The following is an 18,252-nucleotide window of genomic DNA, read 5'->3' as shown; positions in this document are numbered from 1 at the left end:
ACAGCTGGCCCACAATAGATCCCATTGCAAGGTGAGACAAAAATCCTGCTCCACAGGTTTTTTTTTTAAAGGTTGCTCCTCCCCCAAAACCAGAAGCAAACTGCTCATTTTTGCTGGACACTTTTTCCTTTCCCCTTCTACCCAATTCTCTCTATATAGACACTATATAAACTTTCAGAAACCCTTCCCCATGCATAAGCAGCAGATAACAATCCGATGTCTTCCAAAACACCTTTTTTTTCTTCAAAATTTCTTCCACACTGTTACCTCCCCCCTTCTGCCATCCACATTACTGAGCACCAACAAACAAAGACAGGGGAGATGACTCACAACTGAAACACTAAAGAAAACTTCTAGTTTGCAGCACAAACTTCCAAGTCCTTCCTTATCCTGCCACGTGGTCCCTGTCTGATTTCTGCATTCCGTAATTTACAAAGACACTAGAGCTACCCCTGGCTTTAAGGTGTCTATACCAGCCGATTCACGTCCAAAAAAACACTTTTTAATGAGTCAGATTTACATCCTGCGCTTCATTCTGAACTCTGCAAAACCATTCCTCTACCTGGGCTCTAATTGCCTCAATCTAGCCCCGTAACCAGCATCTATGTAGCCCTGTACCTAGCTTCTATGTAGCCCTGTACCCGGCCTCTATAACACCCAGGCTCCTGTAATAAGCCCCATTTGGATGTCTTCTACCCAGCCTTTTTAACACAGGCTCCCATTAACAAGCCTCTCTTGGAGGTCTTGTAACTAGCCTCTTTAACCAGCTTTGAGAGCCCGTGGAAAACACGTGCGTAACCTGACCAATTAAAACCGCGCTATATCTTTAGGCCTCTTGCCGAGTCACTCACTCTAGGCCTGAAGCCAAAACTTTTTACTACACCTCGAGCAGAGTCATTCACTCTAGGCCTCGAGCCACAACTCTATTTAGATCTCCACCAGAACCGCAAAACATATCACAGACAAAAACCAAAAACCGTACCACATTGAGCGTCCTCCACATTTCCAAACACCGTTCAAAAACCCACTTGCTCTCCTAACTACCAGTCAATCTCCCCTCAAGACAAACACACAACAGGCAGCATACAACTGAATATGTGACGTTTCTTCCGCAATTAAATGGCCAACAGCCGTGAGACCCGTCTGCCGTCTATACAGATTGCCTGACTTTGTCCGGTTTTCAGGCAATCAGTGCAACACCCCCCCCCCCCCCCCCGAGACCACAGGAAGCCTACAGATTGTGAAAAATCAGCAGACTTACCGTGCTCTCGTTAGAAGGTGATCAAATTCCTGGTGTGTCCAGCACGTCATGCCATTCCAGTTGCCGGTTCATACTGATTTCGGGTGTCTTCGTCTATTGGCCCCACGTTGGGCGCAATTAATGTTAGGGTGAACTTTTAATCAGAGATCACTTGTTGCCTACTGCCTGATTCTAATTGGTGTGGATCGAGTGCATGCTTGAAAAATGACATCAGACACACAGCCGGATAGTCATCTTTCCTCGGTCAGAGGTGGCTCAGAACTGCCTGATTTATTCAAGAGCATGCCTTTATATAACCTAGGAAAGGGGCATGGTCGGCTCTACAGTGAGCATACTTGGATGTGTCCATTGGTCAGTGGGTTGAACAATGTGTTAGTCCATGAGCTGATTGGTGGGCGTCGTCGTAGGCGAGTTTATGACGTCATTGGATGGATCCATGGTGATGCTGATGGGAGGGTCATTATCTGGTGGCTCCATGCTGATGGTAGGGTCTGTGATGTCATCGATGGCCATCTTAGTTATATCTGAAAACCTGGTTTATGTATAGAGAATCGATTTCATTGAACACAATTCTCACAGTGCTCTATGTCCAGAGGTTAATTAAGTATTTCATCTTATGGCTCTCTTCAACAATATAACCTCCAGACATTACATATGTGACCGATATCAGCCCCTCTTATAACGCTCCAGCACTGATATAACCCCAGACATTACATATGTGACTGATATCAGCCCCTCTTATAATGCTCCAGTGCTGATATAACCCCAGACATTACATATGTGACTGATATCAGCCCCTCTTATAATGCTCCAGTGCTGATATAACCCCAGACATTACATATGTGACTGATATCAGCCCCTCTTATATTGCTCCAGTGCTGATATAACCTCAGACATTACATATGTGACTGATATCAGCCCCTCTTATAATGCTCCAGTGCTGATATAACCCCAGACATTACATATGTGACTGATATCAGCCCCTCTTATAATGCTCCAGTGCTGATATAACCCCAGACATTACATATGTGACTGATATCAGCCCCTCTTATAATGCTCCAGTGCTGATATAACCCCAGACATTACATATGTGACTGATATCAGCCCCTCTTATATTGCTCCAGTGCTGATATAACCCCAGACATTACATATGTGACTGATATCAGCCCCTCTTATAACGCTCCAGTGCTGATATAACCCCCAGACATTACATATGTGACTGATATCAGCCCCTCTTATAACGCTCCAGTGCTGATATAACCCCAGACATTACATATGTGACTGATATCAGCCCCTCTTATAATGCTCCAGTGCTGATATAACCCCAGACATTACATATGTGACTGATATCAGCCCCTCTTATAATGCTCCAGTGCTGATATAACCCCAGACATTACATATGTGACTGATATCAGCCCCTCTTATAATGCTCCAGTGCTGATATAACCCCAGACATTACATATGTGACTGATATCAGCCCCTCTTATAATGCTCCAGTGCTGATATAACTTCAGACATTACATATGTGACTGATATCAGCCCCTCTTATAATGCTCCAGTGCTGATATAACCCCAGACATTACATATGTGACTGATATCAGCCCCTCTTATAATGCTCCAGTGCTGATATAACCCCAGACATTACATATGTGACTGATATCAGCCCCTCTTATAATGCTCCAGTGCTGATATAACTCCAGACATTACATATGTGACTGATATCAGCCCCTCTTATAACGCTCCAGTGCTGATATAACCCCAGACATTACATATGTGACTGATATCAGCCCCTCTTATAACGCTCCAGTGCTGATATAACCCCAGACATTACATATGTGACTGATATCAGCCCCTCTTATAACGCTCCAGTGCTGATATAACCCCAGACATTACATATGTGACTGATATCAGCCCCTCTTATAATGCTCCAGTGGTGATATAACCCCAGACATTACATATGTGACTGATATCAGCCCCTCTTATAACGCTCCAGTGCTGATATAACCTCCAGACATTACATATGTGACTGATATCAGCCCCTCTTATAACGCTCCAGTGCTGATATAACCCCAGACATTACATATGTGACTGATATCAGCCCCTCTTATAACGCTCCAGTGCTGATATAACTCCAGACATTACATATGTGACTGATATCAGCCCCTCTTATAACGCTCCAGTGCTGATATAACTCCAGACATTACATATGTGACTGATATCAGCCCCTCTTATAACGCTCCAGTGCTGATATAACCCCAGACATTACATATGTGACTGATATCAGCCCCTCTTATAACGCTCCAGTGCTGATATAACTCCAGACATTACATATGTGACTGATATCAGCCCCTCTTATAACGCTCCAGTGCTGATATAACCCCAGACATTACATATGTGACTGATATCAGCCCCTCTTATAATGCTCCAGTGCTGATATAACTCCAGACATTACACATGTGACTGATATCAGCCCCTCTTATAACGCTCCAGTGCTGATATAACCCCAGACATTACATATGTGACTGATATCAGCCCCTCTTATAACGCTCCAGTGCTGATATAATCAGAGACGTCTCATATGGAAGTTCTCATTCTATAGATTTTATTCTCTCTCTATTCTAGGCGCTGTGGCTCTTTAAGGACCGCTGCAGCCGGTCGCTCCTGTCTAATCCCCGGATTCATGGAGATTAGTGATCGGAGCAGAAAGTTTAGACATAAAATATTTATGGAAAATGTCATAAAAAAAAACAACTATCAGCAATGGAGAGCGTCCACCAATCAGATCGTTACTTCATGTGCCTGGCACAAGAGTTGGACTCTGATTGGTGGAGAATGCGGCAGCCTTCGGCTACTGACGTTGTCACACCGTTTTCCACATTTAAACTCGAACGCTCAATACAAACTTCTGATAGACACAAGATGGACGTATCGATCACAAGCCGGGGACCACAGAGATGACTTATCCTCCAGAGCTGCACTCACTATTCTGCTGTTATATTGTGTCTTATCCTCCAGTCACCTCCAGAGCTGCAGTCACTATTCTGTTGTTACATTGTGTCTTATCCTCCAGTCACCTCCAGAGCTGCAGTCACTATTCTTCTGTTACATTGTGTCTTATCCTCCAGTCACCTACAGAGCTGCAGTCACTATTCTGCTGTTACATCATGTCTTATTCTTCAGTCACCTCCAGAGCTGCACTCACTATTCTGCTGTTTTATCATGTCTTATCCTCCAGAGCTGCACTCACTATTCTGCTGTTACATCGTGTCTTATCCTCCAGTCACCTACAGAGCTGCACTCACTATTCTGCTGTTACATCGAGTCTTATCCTCTAGTTACCTCCAAAGCTGCGGTCACAATAAGTGTAGGTGTATATAGAAGGGCAAGCCTGATTTTCAGAGACAGAAAAATTGTGAGTTCAGCTCCGGCTGTGAATGTAACCTGATTCTCTGGTTTCACTGAATAAAATAAATTCCTGTGATGCAGAAATTTCGTGCCCCCCGGGCCGGTGGTAGGGGATACGGATGTGGGCAGAGGACGTCCGGCGGCTCCCAGCGTTCACATCTGGGGTAATGTCTATACTACACACAGCAGGAGGAGATCAGCATCTGACGGCACCAGCAGCGCAGACGCCCACGTCCTGCAGGGAGGAGGCGCGGAGGGTCTAGAGCGGTGGCGGGCGTTACTCCACGCTCTCCGGGATCTCCCGCTCGTCCATGATTAGCGTGTGGATGATGCCTTCTCTGCGTTTGCCGCTGCTCACGGCCTTTATGCAGCAGTCGTGATTCCCGACAGTGAAATGGGTCTCGGTGCCGTCGTCCACAAACTCCCCCTGTAGAGGAAGAAAAACGTCAGACAGCAGACAACTGCGAGACAATAGCACAGCTGTGATGAATGACTGCAGCTCTGCTCCATCAACTCCTGTGTCACTACAGGCTGCTATGTCCTCATGCTTTACACTGCACATCTGCTCTACTAGGACACAGCTTTGCTCAATAACTGCATGAGGATAAGGCTGCACATCAGAGTTATATAATAGTATAATGCTATAAGCACCCGAGAAACATCGCAGCAGACAATGAAACATGCCACCTGCTAACTTGGAAGTGTGAATAATGCAATGCAAACGTGCCATGAAGATTAGGAAAAAGGAGATATTTAGCAATCGCATTGATCAATGTAACTGAGCCCCAAAACCTCGTCAAGGTATATCTCTATATTGGGGTCCCTAGCTCTGTGACCCTAACTGTGTGTCATCTCATTGCAATTAAAAACTGCTGTGTGTGGAGAGGGGTAACCAAGGACTTTCTTATATAGGAGATGGAAAAAACATGGCCGAAAGGGGCGGAGCTGTGTTCACATTCAGAAAAAACTTCATAATACTAAATAGGATAACTGCAGTGAGCACTAATATATATATATATATTATGAAGTTTTTTCTGAATGTGAACACAGCTCCGCCCCTTTCGGCCATGTTTTTTCCATCTCCTATACAAGAAAGTCCTTGGTTCCCCCTCTCCACACACAGCAGTTTTTAATTGCAATGAGATGACACACAGTTAGGGTCACAGAGCTAGGGACCCCAATATAGAGATATACCTTGACGAGGTTTTGGGGCTCAGTTACATTGATCAATGCGATTGCTAAATATCTCCTTTTTCCTAATATTCATGGCACGTTTGCATTGCATTATTCACACTTTCAAGTTAGCAGGTGGCATGTTTCCTTGTCTGCTGCAATGTTTCTCGGGTGCTTATAGCATTATACTATTATGTAACTTTGATGTGCAGCCTGATCCTCATGTACTATGTATTTTTCTTGGCTTGCACCCAGAATATCTATTAGTGCTCACTTCAGTTATCCTATTTAGTATTGCTCAATAACTACAGCTCTGCTACATCTATTGGTGGCTATGGCGGTGTGAGCACTCCATCCCTCCCCATGCTTTACACTGCAGCTCAGCCGCACTCGGGGAGGTTACCGCCGCTGCACTGGGTATGGCGTCTGAGGGGCGCAGTCACATGACAGCAGTGTGTCGCTGACTTACCGCAGTCTCCAGCTTCCTGCCGTTGCACCAGACGTCCATCGTGTCCTTCTCTGAAACAAGATGATGGGCCGGTGAGTGACCCCTGCCCCAACCACAACCGGACACAGAGTCTCAAAGACGGAAGCACCTCATTACCTGTGACCCCTAATAATGTGCAAAAAGCGCTGACACGATGAGAGCCTCAAACTGATTACATCCCCCCCCATCAAAGAGGACGCGGCCGGAGAGAAGAGCTCACAGTCTACAGAGGACGCGGCCGGAGAGAAGAGCTCACAGTCTACAGAGGACGCAGCCGGAGAGAAGAGCTCACAGTCTACAGAGGACGCAGCCGGAGAGAAGAGCTCACAGTCTACAGAGGACGCGGCCGGAGAGAAGAGCTCACAGTCTACAGAGGACGCAGCCGGAGAGAAGAGCTCACAGTCTACAGAGGACGCGGCCAGAGAGAAGAGCTCACAGTCTACAGAGGACGCAGCCGGAGAGAAGAGCTCACAGTCTACAGAGGACGCGGCCGGAGAGAAGAGCTCACAGTCTACAGAGGACGCGGCCGGCGAGAAGAGCTCACAGTCTACAGAGGACGCGGCCAGAGAGAAGAGCTCACAGTCTACAGAGGACGCGGCCAGAGAGAAGAGCTCACAGTCTACAGAGGACGCGGCCAGAGAGAAGAGCTCACAGTCTACAGAGGACGCGGCCAGAGAGAAGAGCTCACAGTCTACAGAGGACGCGGCCAGAGAGAAGAGCTCACAGTCTACAGAGGACGCGGCCAGAGAGAAGAGCTCACAGTCTACAGAGGACGCGGCCAGAGAGAAGAGCTCACAGTCTACAGAGGACGCGGCCAGAGAGAAGAGCTCACAGTCTACAGAGGACGCGGCCAGAGAGAAGAGCTCACAGTCTACAGAGGACGCGGCCAGAGAGAAGAGCTCACAGTCTACAGAGGACGCGGCCAGAGAGAAGAGCTCACAGTCTACAGAGGACGCGGCCAGAGAGAAGAGCTTACAGTCTACAGAGGACGCGGCCAGAGAGAAGAGCTTACAAGCAATTGAAGCGGGGACAGTGCGGGTGATGGAGGAGACACAGGATGGTGCATGTTATGTTTCTCAGACCACGGGGGAGATAAAAGGTCATATATTGGCAGAACTACCCTGTACATAAGGTGGCAGCGCCACGTACAGGCCAGCACCAGTACTGCATAATGATTGACAGCCGAAGAAGCAGAGGGAGGGCACCAATACACTGATGACCCCCTGGAGCACCCAGTCACCCCATACAGGGCCTCACCTAGCACCACCCGGCAGTCCTCCCCGTCCACGTGTAGCACCCAGTCACCCCATACAGGGCCTCACCTAGCACCACCCGGCAGTCCTCCCCGTCCACATGCAGCACCCAGTCACCCCACACACACAGGGCCTCACCTAGCACCACCCGGCATCCTCCCCGTCCACATGCAGCACCCAGTCACCCCACACAGGGCCTCACCTAGCACCACCCGGCAGTCCTCCCCGTCCACATGCAGCACCCAGTCACCCCACACACACAGGGCCTCACCTAGCACCACCCGGCAGTCCTCCCCATCCACGTGCAGCACCCAGTCACCCCACACACACAGGGCCTCACCTAGCACCACCCGGCATCCTCCCCGTCCACATGCAGCACCCAGTCACCCCACACAGGGCCTCACCTAGCACCACCCGGCATCCTCTCCGTCCACGTGCAGCACCCAGTCACCCCACACACAGGGCCTCACCTAGCACCACCCGGCATCCTCCCCGTCCACATGCAGCACCCAGTCACCCCACACACACAGGGCCTCACCTAGCACCACCCGGCATCCTCCCCGTCCACATGTAGCACCCAGTCACCCCACACACACAGGGCCTCACCTAGCACCACCCGGCATCCTCCCCGTCCACATGCAGCACCCAGTCACCCCACACACAGGGCCTCACCTAGCACCACCCGGCATCCTCTCCGTCCACGTGCAGCACCCAGTCACCCCACACACAGGGCCTCACCTAGCACCACCCGGCATCCTCCCCGTCCACGTGTAGCACCCAGTCACCCCACACAGGGCCTCACCTAGCACCACCCGGCATCCTCCCCGTCCACGTGTAGCACCCAGTCACCCCACACAGGGCCTCACCTAGCACCACCCGGCATCCTCCCCGTCCACGTGTAGCACCCAGTCACCCCACACACAGGGCCTCACCTAGCACCACCCGGCAATCCTCCCCGTCCACGTGCAGCACCCAGTCACCCCACACACACAGGGCCTCACCTAGCACCACCCGGCATCCTCCCCGTCCACATGCAGCACCCAGTCACCCCACACAGGGCCTCACCTAGCACCACCCGGCATCCTCCCCGTCCACATGCAGCACCCAGTCACCCCACACACACAGGGCCTCACCTAGCACCACCCGGCAATCCTCCCCGTCCACGTGCAGCACCCAGTCACCCCACACACACAGGGCCTCACCTAGCACCACCCGGCATCCTCCCCGTCCACATGCAGCACCCAGTCACCCCACACACAGGGCCTCACCTAGCACCACCCGGCATCCTCCCCGTCCACGTGCAGCACCCAGTCACCCCACACACAGGGCCTCACCTAGCACCACCCGGCATCCTCCCCGTCCACATGCAGCACCCAGTCACCTCACACACAGGGCCTCACCTACCACCACCCGGCAGTCTTCCCCGTCCACGTGCAGCACCCAGTCACCCCACACACACAGGGCCTCACCTAGCACCACCCGGCATCCTCCCCGTCCACATGCAGCACCCAGTCACCCCACACACAGGGCCTCACCTAGCACCACCCGGCATCCTCCCCGTCCACATGCAGCACCCAGTCACCCCACACACATAGGGCCTCACCTAGCACCACCCGGCATCCTCCCCGTCCACGTGTAGCACCCAGTCACCCCACACACAGGGCCTCACCTAGCACCACCCGGCAATCCTCCCCGTCCACGTGCAGCACCCAGTCACCCCACACAGGGCCTCACCTAGCACCACCCGGCATCCTCCCCGTCCACGTGTAGCACCCAGTCACCCCACACACAGGGCCTCACCTAGCACCACCTGGCATCCTCCCCGTCCACGTGCAGCACCCAGTCACCCCACACACACAGGGTCTCACCTAGCACCACCCGGCATCCTCCCCGTCCACGTGTAGCACCCAGTCACCCCACACACAGGGCCTCACCTAGCACCACCCGGCATCCTCCCCGTCCAGCACCCAGTCACCCCACACACACACACAGGGCCTCACCTAGCACCACCCGGCATCCTCCACATCCACGTGCAGCACCCAGTCACCCCACACACACAGGGCCTCACCTAGCACCACCCGGCACTCCTCCCCGTCCACGTGTAGCACCCAGTCACCCCACACACAGGGTCTCACCTAGCACCACCCGGCATCCTCCCCGTCCACGTGCAGCACCCAGTCACCCCACACACAGGGCCTCACCTAGCACCACCCGGCAGTCCTCCTCGTCCACGTGCAGCACCCAGTCACCCCACACACAGGGCCTCACCTAGCACCACCCGGCAGTCCTCCCCGTCCACGTGCAGCACCCAGTCACCCCACACACAGGGCCTCACCTAGCACCACCCGGCAGTCCTCCCCGTCCACGTGCAGCACCCAGGTGTTGGTGGTCTTGGACCGATTCTCCATGTATTTTTTCAGGCTCTTGCCGTTCACCTCCAGCGTGTACTCGTAGGCGAAACCGCTCACGGCATCAATGTTAATTGTCGCCTTCGTCTGCGCAGCACCGACCGGAAATGTCTCCTTCCCAACCAACTTAAACATCCAGTCCTTCCGGATAATTTCCTGCAGAGAAGAGAGAGCGAAACGAGAATCAACAAACACCCCCCATCATACCAAGAGGGTGAAAGATCTGCAAAGTACAAACTCACCTCCACAGCTGCATTCACTGTTCTGCTGTTACACTGTGTCTTATCCTCCAGAGCTGCAGTCACTATTCTGCTGTTACATCAGGTCTTATCCTCCAGTCACCTCCAGAGCTGCAGTCACTATTCTGCTGTTACATCAGGTCTTATCCTCCAGTCACCTCCAGAGCTGCAGTCACTATTCTGCTGTTACATCGTGTCTTATCCTCCAGTCACCTCCAGAGCTGCACTCACTATTGTTGTTACATCGTGTCTTATCCTCCAGTCACCTCCAGAGCTGCAGTCACTATTCTGCTGTTACATCGTGCCTTATCCTTCAGTCACCTCCAGAGCTGCAGTCACTATTCTGCTGTTACATCGTGTCTTGTTCCTCCTTTCAGTATACCTCTCCCCCACCCCAGTATAGCACGATCAGGGCACCCCACTGACCTTCCCATCCACGTACACCACACGTTTTCCTGATGTGGTTCCATGCTCAAACTCGATCTTGTGGACGCCGTCACTGAGTGCGACCTCCCACACGGCCACGAGGTCGGTCATCTTCTCCAGGCGGCCGTAGCGAGATCTGTAGATGGGAGCGGGGGAAGCGGATCAGATCACACGGTAATGAGGACGACGACTACTACCTGCTATAGGGGCCACACACCGAATTACACAGAAAACAACCAACAATGGGGCAGGAGAGGACGGAGCCATACGTACCGGACCTCATCCTCGTACACCGTCACCTCCTCACGAGCTGCTGCCATACGCTGATCCGTGAGCAGCAAGATGAGAGAGAGCGGAAAAATCAGAACATGTAATCGCCCCGCGGGACGGACACACGCAAATCGCCCCGCGGGACGGACACACGCAAATCGCCCCGCGGGACGGGCACACGCAAATCGCCCCGCGGGACGGGCACACGCAAATCGCCCCGCGGGACGGGCACACGCAAATCGCCCCGCGGGACGGGCACACGCAAATCGCCCCGCGGGACGGACACACGCAAATCGCCCCGCGGGACGGACACACGCAAATCGCCCCGCGGGACGGACACACGCAAATCGCCCCGCGGGACGGACACACGCAAATCGCCCCGCGGAACGGACACACGCAAATCGCCGTGAAGGACGGACACACGTAAATCACCGTGAAGGACGGACACATGTAAAATCACCGTGCGGAGAAAATAAGTATTTGATCCTCTGCTGATTTTGTGGTTTTCCCCCTACAGAGAATAGAGATCTGTAATATTTATCGGAGGTAACGCCACCGGTGACAGAATAAAAAATATCCAGAAAATCCCACTGTCTGATTTATAAATAACTTGCATTTTATTGCAAGAAATAAGTATTTTATCACCGACCGACCAGCAGGAATTCTGTTCTCACAGACCTGATATATTTCTCCTCTGCACTCGTTCCCTGTATTAATTGCACTTCTCTGACCTCGTTACCTGTATAATAGACCCCTGTCCACACAATCACACTCCAACCTCTCCACCATGGCCAAGACCAAAGCGGTCTATGGACACCAGGGACAACATTGTAGACCTGCATAAGGCTGGGACAGGCTACAGGACAATAGGCAAGCAGCTTGGTGAGAAGGAAACAACTGTTGCAGCAATTATCAGAAAATGGAAGAAACATTGACTGTCAATCTTACTTGTTCTTGGGTTCCACACAAGATCTTGCCTCGTGGGGTAAGGATGATTCTGAGAAAGATCGTGAATCAGCCCAGAACTACCTGATCAATGACCTGAAGAGACCTGGGGCCAGAGTCTCAAAGATTACCATTAGTAATATTCAAAATCCTGTATTGCACACAAGGTCCCGCTGCTCACCCCAGCACATGTCCAGGCCACTGTTTATCTGGATGATCCAGAGGAGGCATGGGAGTTGGTCATGTGGTCAGATGAGACCAACATAGAACTTTTTGATATCAACTCCACTCGCCATGTTTGGAAGGAGAAGAAGTATGAGTACAACCGAACAAAGTCCAACTGTGAAGCAAGGGGGTGGAAACATCATACTTTGGGGGGGGGGGCTTTTCTGCAAAGGGGACAGGACGACTGCACCGTATAGATGAGAAGATGGTTGGGATCATGTATCGCCAATTATTGGCAAACAACCTCCTTCTCTCAGTAAGATCATTGAAGGTGGGTCATGGCTAGGTCTTCCAGCATGACAATGATCAGAAACACACAGCCAGGGCAACTAAGGAGCGGCTCCGTAAGAAGCATTTCAAGGTCCTGGAGTGGCCTAGCCAGGCTCCAGACCTGGACCCAATAGAAAATCTGTGGAGGAGCTGAAACTCAATGTTGCTCAATGACAGCCCTGAAACCCAAAAGACCTGGAGAAGATCCGTACGGAGGAGCGACCCGAAAGACCTGGAGAAGATCCGTACGGAGGAGCGACCCGAAAGACCTGGAGAAGATCCGTACGGAGGAGCGACCCGAAAGACCTGGAGAAGATCCGTACGGAGGAGCGACCCGAAAGACCTGGAGAAGATCCGTACGGAGGAGCGACCCGAAAGACCTGGAGAAGATCCGTACGGAGGAGCGACCCGAAAGACCTGGAGAAGATCCGTACGGAGGAGCGACCCGAAAGACCTGGAGAAGATCCGTACGGAGGAGCGACCCGAAAGACCTGGAGAAGATCCGTACGGAGGAGCGACCCGAAAGACCTGGAGAAGATCCGTACGGAGGAGCGACCCGAAAGACCTGGAGAAGATCCGTACGGAGGAGCGACCCGAAAGACCTGGAGAAGATCCGTACGGAGGAGCGACCCGAAAGACCTGGAGAAGATCCGTACAGAGGAGCGACCCGAAAGACCTGGAGAAGATCCGTACAGAGGAGCGACCCGAAAGACCTGGAGAAGATCCTTACAGAGGAGCGACCCGAAAGACCTGGAGAAGATCCTTACGGAGGAGCGACCCGAAAGACCTGGAGAAGATCCGTACGGAGGAGCGACCCGAAAGACCTGGAGAAGATCCGTACGGAGGAGCGACCCGAAAGACCTGGAGAAGATCCGTACGGAGGAGCGACCCGAAAGACCTGGAGAAGATCCGTACGGAGGAGCGACCCGAAAGACCTTGAGAAGATCCGTACAGAGGAGCGACCCGAAAGACCTGGAGAAGATCCGTACAGAGGAGCGACCCGAAAGACCTGGAGAAGATCCTTACAGAGGAGCGACCCGAAAGACCTGGAGAAGATCCTTACAGAGGAGCGACCCGAAAGACCTGGAGAAGATCCGTACAGAGGAGCGACCCGAAAGACCTGGAGAAGATCCGTACAGAGGAGCGACCCGAAAGACCTGGAGAAGATCCGTACAGAGGAGCGACCCGAAAGACCTGGAGGAGATCCATACAGAGGAGCGACCCGAAAGACCTGGAGGAGATCCGTACAGAGGAGCGACCCGAAAGACCTGGAGAAGATCCGTACAGAGGAGCGACCCGAAAGACCTGGAGAAGATCCGTACAGAGGAGCGACCCGAAAGACCTGGAGAAGATCCATACAGAGGAGCGACCCGAAAGACCTGGAGAAGATCCGTACAGAGGAGCGACCCGAAAGACCTGGAGAAGATCCGTACAGAGGAGCGACCCGAAAGACCTGGAGAAGATCCGTACAGAGGAGCGACCCGAAAGACCTGGAGAAGATCCATACAGAGGAGCGACCCGAAAGATCTGGAGGAGATCCATACAGAGGAGCGACCCGAAAAATCTGGAGAAGACCTGTATGCAGGAGTGACCTGAAATGCCTGCTGCAGTGTGTGCAAACCTGGTCAAGAACCACCGGAAACTTGTGACCTCTGTAACTGCAGACAAAGGTTTCCACTAAATATTAAGTTCTGTTCAATTGGATCAAAGACTTATTTTCCCCTCTGTAAACAGACATTCATGTGTATATAGCTCCCCCTGTACCTGTCTATAGCTCCCCCCTGTACGCTGTATCCAGCCCCCCCCTGTACACTGTATCCAGCCCCCCCCTGTACACTGTATCCAGCCCCCCCCTGTACACTGTATCCAGCCCCCCCCTGTACACTGTATCCAGCCCCCCCCTGTACACTGTATCCAGCCCCCCCCTGTACACTGTATCCAGCCCCCCCCTGTACTCTGTATCCAGCCCCCCCCTGTACTCTGTATCCAGCCCCCCCCTGTACTCTGTATCCAGCCCCCCCCTGTACTCTGTATCCAGCCCCCCCCTGTACTCTGTATCCAGCCCCCCCCTGTACTCTGTATCCAGCCCCCCCCTGTATCCAGGCCCCCTCTGTATCCAGGCCCCCTCTGTATCCAGGCCCCCTCTGTATCCAGGCCCCCTCTGTATCCAGGCCCCCTCTGTATACAGGCCCCCTCTGTATACAGGCCCCCTCTGTATACAGGCCCCCTCTGTATACAGGCCCCCTCTGTATACAGGCCCCCTCTGTATACAGGCCCCCTCTGTATACAGGCCCCCTCTGTATACAGGCCCCCTCTGTATACAGGCCCCCTCTGTATACAGGCCCCCTCTGTATACAGGCCCCCTCTGTATACAGGCCCCCTCTGTATACAGGCCCCCTCTGTATACAGGCCCCCTCTGTATACAGGCCCCCTCTGTATACAGGCCCCCTCTGTATACAGGCCCCCTCTGTATACAGGCCCCCTCTGTATACAGGCCCCCTCTGTATACAGGCCCCCTCTGTATACAGGCCCCCTCTGTATACAGGCCCCCTCTGTATACAGGCCCCCTCTGTATACAGGCCCCCTCTGTATACAGGCCCCCTCTGTATACAGGCCCCCTCTGTATACAGGCCCCCTCTGTATACAGGCCCCCTCTGTATACAGGCCCCCTCTGTATACAGGCCCCCTCTGTATACAGGCCCCCTCTGTATACAGGCCCCCTCTGTATACAGGCCCCCTCTGTATACAGGCCCCCTCTGTATACAGGCCCCCTCTGTATACAGGCCCCCTCTGTATACAGGCCCCCTCTGTATACAGGCCCCCTCTGTATACAGGCCCCCTCTGTATACAGGCCCCCTCTGTATACAGGCCCCCTCTGTATACAGGCCCCCTCTGTATACAGGCCCCCTCTGTATACAGGCCCCCTCTGTATACAGGCCCCCTCTGTATACAGGCCCCCTCTGTATACAGGCCCCCTCTGTATACAGGCCCCCTCTGTATACAGGCCCCCTCTGTATACAGCCCCCCTCTGTATACAGCCCCCCTCTGTATACAGCCCCCCTCTGTATACAGCCCCCCTCTGTATACAGCCCCCCTCTGTATACTGTATACAGCCCCCCTCTGTATACTGTATACAGCCCCCCTCTGTATACTGTATACAGCCCCCCTCTGTATACTGTATACAGCCCCCCTCTGTATACTGTATACAGCCCCCCTCTGTATACTGTATACAGCCCCCCTCTGTATACTGTATACAGCCCCCCTCTGTATACTGTATACAGCCCCCCTCTGTATACTGTATACAGCCCCCCTCTGTATACTGTATACAGCCCCCCTCTGTATACTGTATACAGCCCCCCTCTGTATACTGTATACAGCCCCCCTCTGTATACTGTATACAGCCCCCCTCTGTATACTGTATACAGCCCCCCTCTGTATACTGTATACAGCCCCCCTCTGTATACTGTATACAGCCCCCCTCTGTATACTGTATACAGCCCCCCTCTGTATACTGTATACAGCCCCCCTCTGTATACTGTATACAGCCCCCCTCTGTATACTGTATACAGCCCCCCTCTGTATACTGTATACAGCCCCCCCTGTACACTGTATAAAGTCCCCTGTACCTGTGTACAGCCCCCCTCTGTATACTGTATACAGCCCCTCCTGTACACTGTATAAAGTCCCCCGTACCTGTGTACAGCCCCCCGTACCTGTGTACAGCCCCCCGTACCTGTGTACAGCCCCCCGTACCTGTGTACAGCCCCCCGTACCTGTGTACAGCCCCCCGTACCTGTGTACAGCCCCCCGTACCTGTGTACAGCCCCCCTCTGTATATAGCCCCCCACTGTGTATAGCCCTCTGTATATAGCCTCCTGTACACTGTATACAGCCCCCCGTACCTGTGTACAGCCCCCCTCTGTATACAGCCCCCCGTACCTGTGTACAGCCCCCCTCTGTATATAGCCCCCCACTGTGTATAGCCCTCTGTATATAGCCTCCTGTACACTGTATATAGCCCCCACCCCTTGTACACTGTATACAGCCCCCCGTACACTGTATACAGCCCCCCTCTGTATACAGCCCCCCCGTACATGTGTACAGCCCCCCTCTGTATACAGCCCCCCGTACCTGTGTACAGCCCCCCGTACCTGTGTACAGCCCCCCGTACCTGTATACAGCCCCCCGTACCTGTGTACAGCCCCCCGTACCTGTATACAGCCCCCCGTACCTGTGTACAGCCCCCCGTACCTGTGTACAGCCCCCCGTACCTGTGTACAGCCCCCCGTACCTGTATACAGCCCCCCGTACCTGTGTACAGCCCCCCGTACCTGTATACAGCCCCCCGTACCTGTGTACAGCCCCCCGTACCTGTGTACAGCCCCCCGTACCTGTGTACAGCCCCCCTCTGTATACAGCCCCCCGTACCTGTGTACAGCCCCCCTCTGTATATAGCCCCCCACTGTGTATAGCCCTCTGTATATAGCCTCCTGTACACTGTATATAGCCCCCACCCCTTGTACACTGTATACAGCCCCCCGTACACTGTATACAGCCCCCCTCTGTATACAGCCCCCCCGTACATGTGTACAGCCCCCCTCTGTATACAGCCCCCCGTACCTGTGTACAGCCCCCCGTACCTGTGTACAGCCCCCCGTACCTGTATACAGCCCCCCGTACCTGTGTACAGCCCCCCGTACCTGTGTACAGCCCCCCGTACCTGTGTACAGCCCCCCGTACCTGTGTACAGCCCCCCGTACCTGTGTACAGCCCCCCGTACCTGTATATAGCCCCCCGTACCTGTGTACAGCCCCCCGTACCTGTGTACAGCCCCCGGCTGCTGGGACTTCGCTCTCTTCCTCCTCTCTCTTATCTCTTGTTTTCTCCTTTCTTCTCTCCGTCTCCGCGGGCGGAAGTTGCTGTGACGCGATCTCTGCTGCCTGGTAACAGTCTCCAGGACACCAGTAGAGCGCGGGGCCGGATGTGAGCAGGCCGGATGTGAGCAGTGCGCATGTGCGGCAGGCGGCGCCCGCAGGGTCACGTGGTGCTGGGGCGGGGCTTACATATGCGCTTCCTAGTTCCCACATGATCACGTTCTGGGGTTTTCACCTGCACAGCTGCTGTTAACCCGCTAATGCCCGCGCCTCATGTCCCCCCCCCCCCCCCCGGCTTGTCCTTACCCACCCGTCTTCACTCCCCCCCCCTTCCCCCCGGCCCGTCTTCACTCCCCCCACCCATCCCCCCCCCGACTTCTCTTTCCCCCCCTCCCCCGGCCCGTCTTCACTCCCCCCCCCTTCCCCCCGGCCCGTCTTCACTCCCCCCCCCTTCCCCCCGGCCCGTCTTCACTCCCCCCACCCATCCCCCCCCCCGACTTCTCTTTCCCCCCCTTCCTGGCCCGTCTTCACTCTCCCCCCAAGAATTGACAAATCGGCAGCACGTCAAGAATTATTTTTTTTTTTTTACGCCATTCACCCTGTGGTATAAGAGAGAGGGCGGCTTTAACCCCTTCACCACTGGCCGATTTTCCGCTTTTTATTTTTTCCCGCTTTCCTTCTTCCGAGAGTTGTAACTTTTTTATTTTTCCATCAATCTTGCCAAATGGAGCTTGTTTTTTGCGGGACAAGTTGAACTTTTAAATGAAACCATAAGTTTTACCATACATTGTACTGGAAAATGGCAAAAAAAATACAAGTGTGGAAAAATTGCAAAAAAAGTGCGATTGCAAGATTGTTTTTAAGATATTTTATTCACGGTGTTCACTATATGGTAACACTGATGTGTGGGTGTGATGCCTGAGGTCGGTGCGAGTTTGTAGACACCAAACGTGTATAAGTTTACTTTTATGTAAGGGGTTAAAAAAAAATCGGAAGTTTGTCCAAAAACAGTGGTG

General features: G+C 53.2%; 1 protein-coding gene across 2 annotated transcripts; it reads right to left on the bottom strand.

Annotated features, from left to right (window-relative positions):
- Nucleotides 1–3,846: 3,846 nt before the first annotated feature.
- FAIM (Fas apoptotic inhibitory molecule) lies at nt 3,847–17,337 on the bottom strand. Of its 2 annotated transcripts, XM_075318745.1 has the most exons (6): nt 17,183–17,266; nt 10,926–10,975; nt 10,653–10,788; nt 9,915–10,143; nt 6,309–6,358; nt 3,847–5,093 (listed from the first exon to the last, which is right to left on the bottom strand). In XM_075318745.1, the coding sequence occupies exons 2-6, from the start codon at nt 10,970–10,972 to the stop codon at nt 4,944–4,946; spliced, it is 612 nt and encodes a 203-aa protein (XP_075174860.1). In that variant the 5' UTR covers nt 10,973–10,975; nt 17,183–17,266; the 3' UTR covers nt 3,847–4,943. The 2 variants fall into 2 exon arrangements, with proteins under 2 accessions (XP_075174860.1, XP_075174861.1); XM_075318746.1 differs by lacking the exon at nt 10,926–10,975 and having other exon boundaries at nt 17,183–17,337.
- Nucleotides 17,338–18,252: the final 915 nt, after the last annotated feature.

Source organism: Anomaloglossus baeobatrachus, chromosome 7 (assembly GCF_048569485.1).
Source record: "Anomaloglossus baeobatrachus isolate aAnoBae1 chromosome 7, aAnoBae1.hap1, whole genome shotgun sequence".
In the NCBI taxonomy this organism is placed as follows: domain Eukaryota; kingdom Metazoa; phylum Chordata; class Amphibia; order Anura; family Aromobatidae; genus Anomaloglossus; species Anomaloglossus baeobatrachus.
The sequence above is the reverse complement of the archived record's forward strand: the minus strand, read 5'-3'. Positions and strand labels throughout refer to the sequence as shown.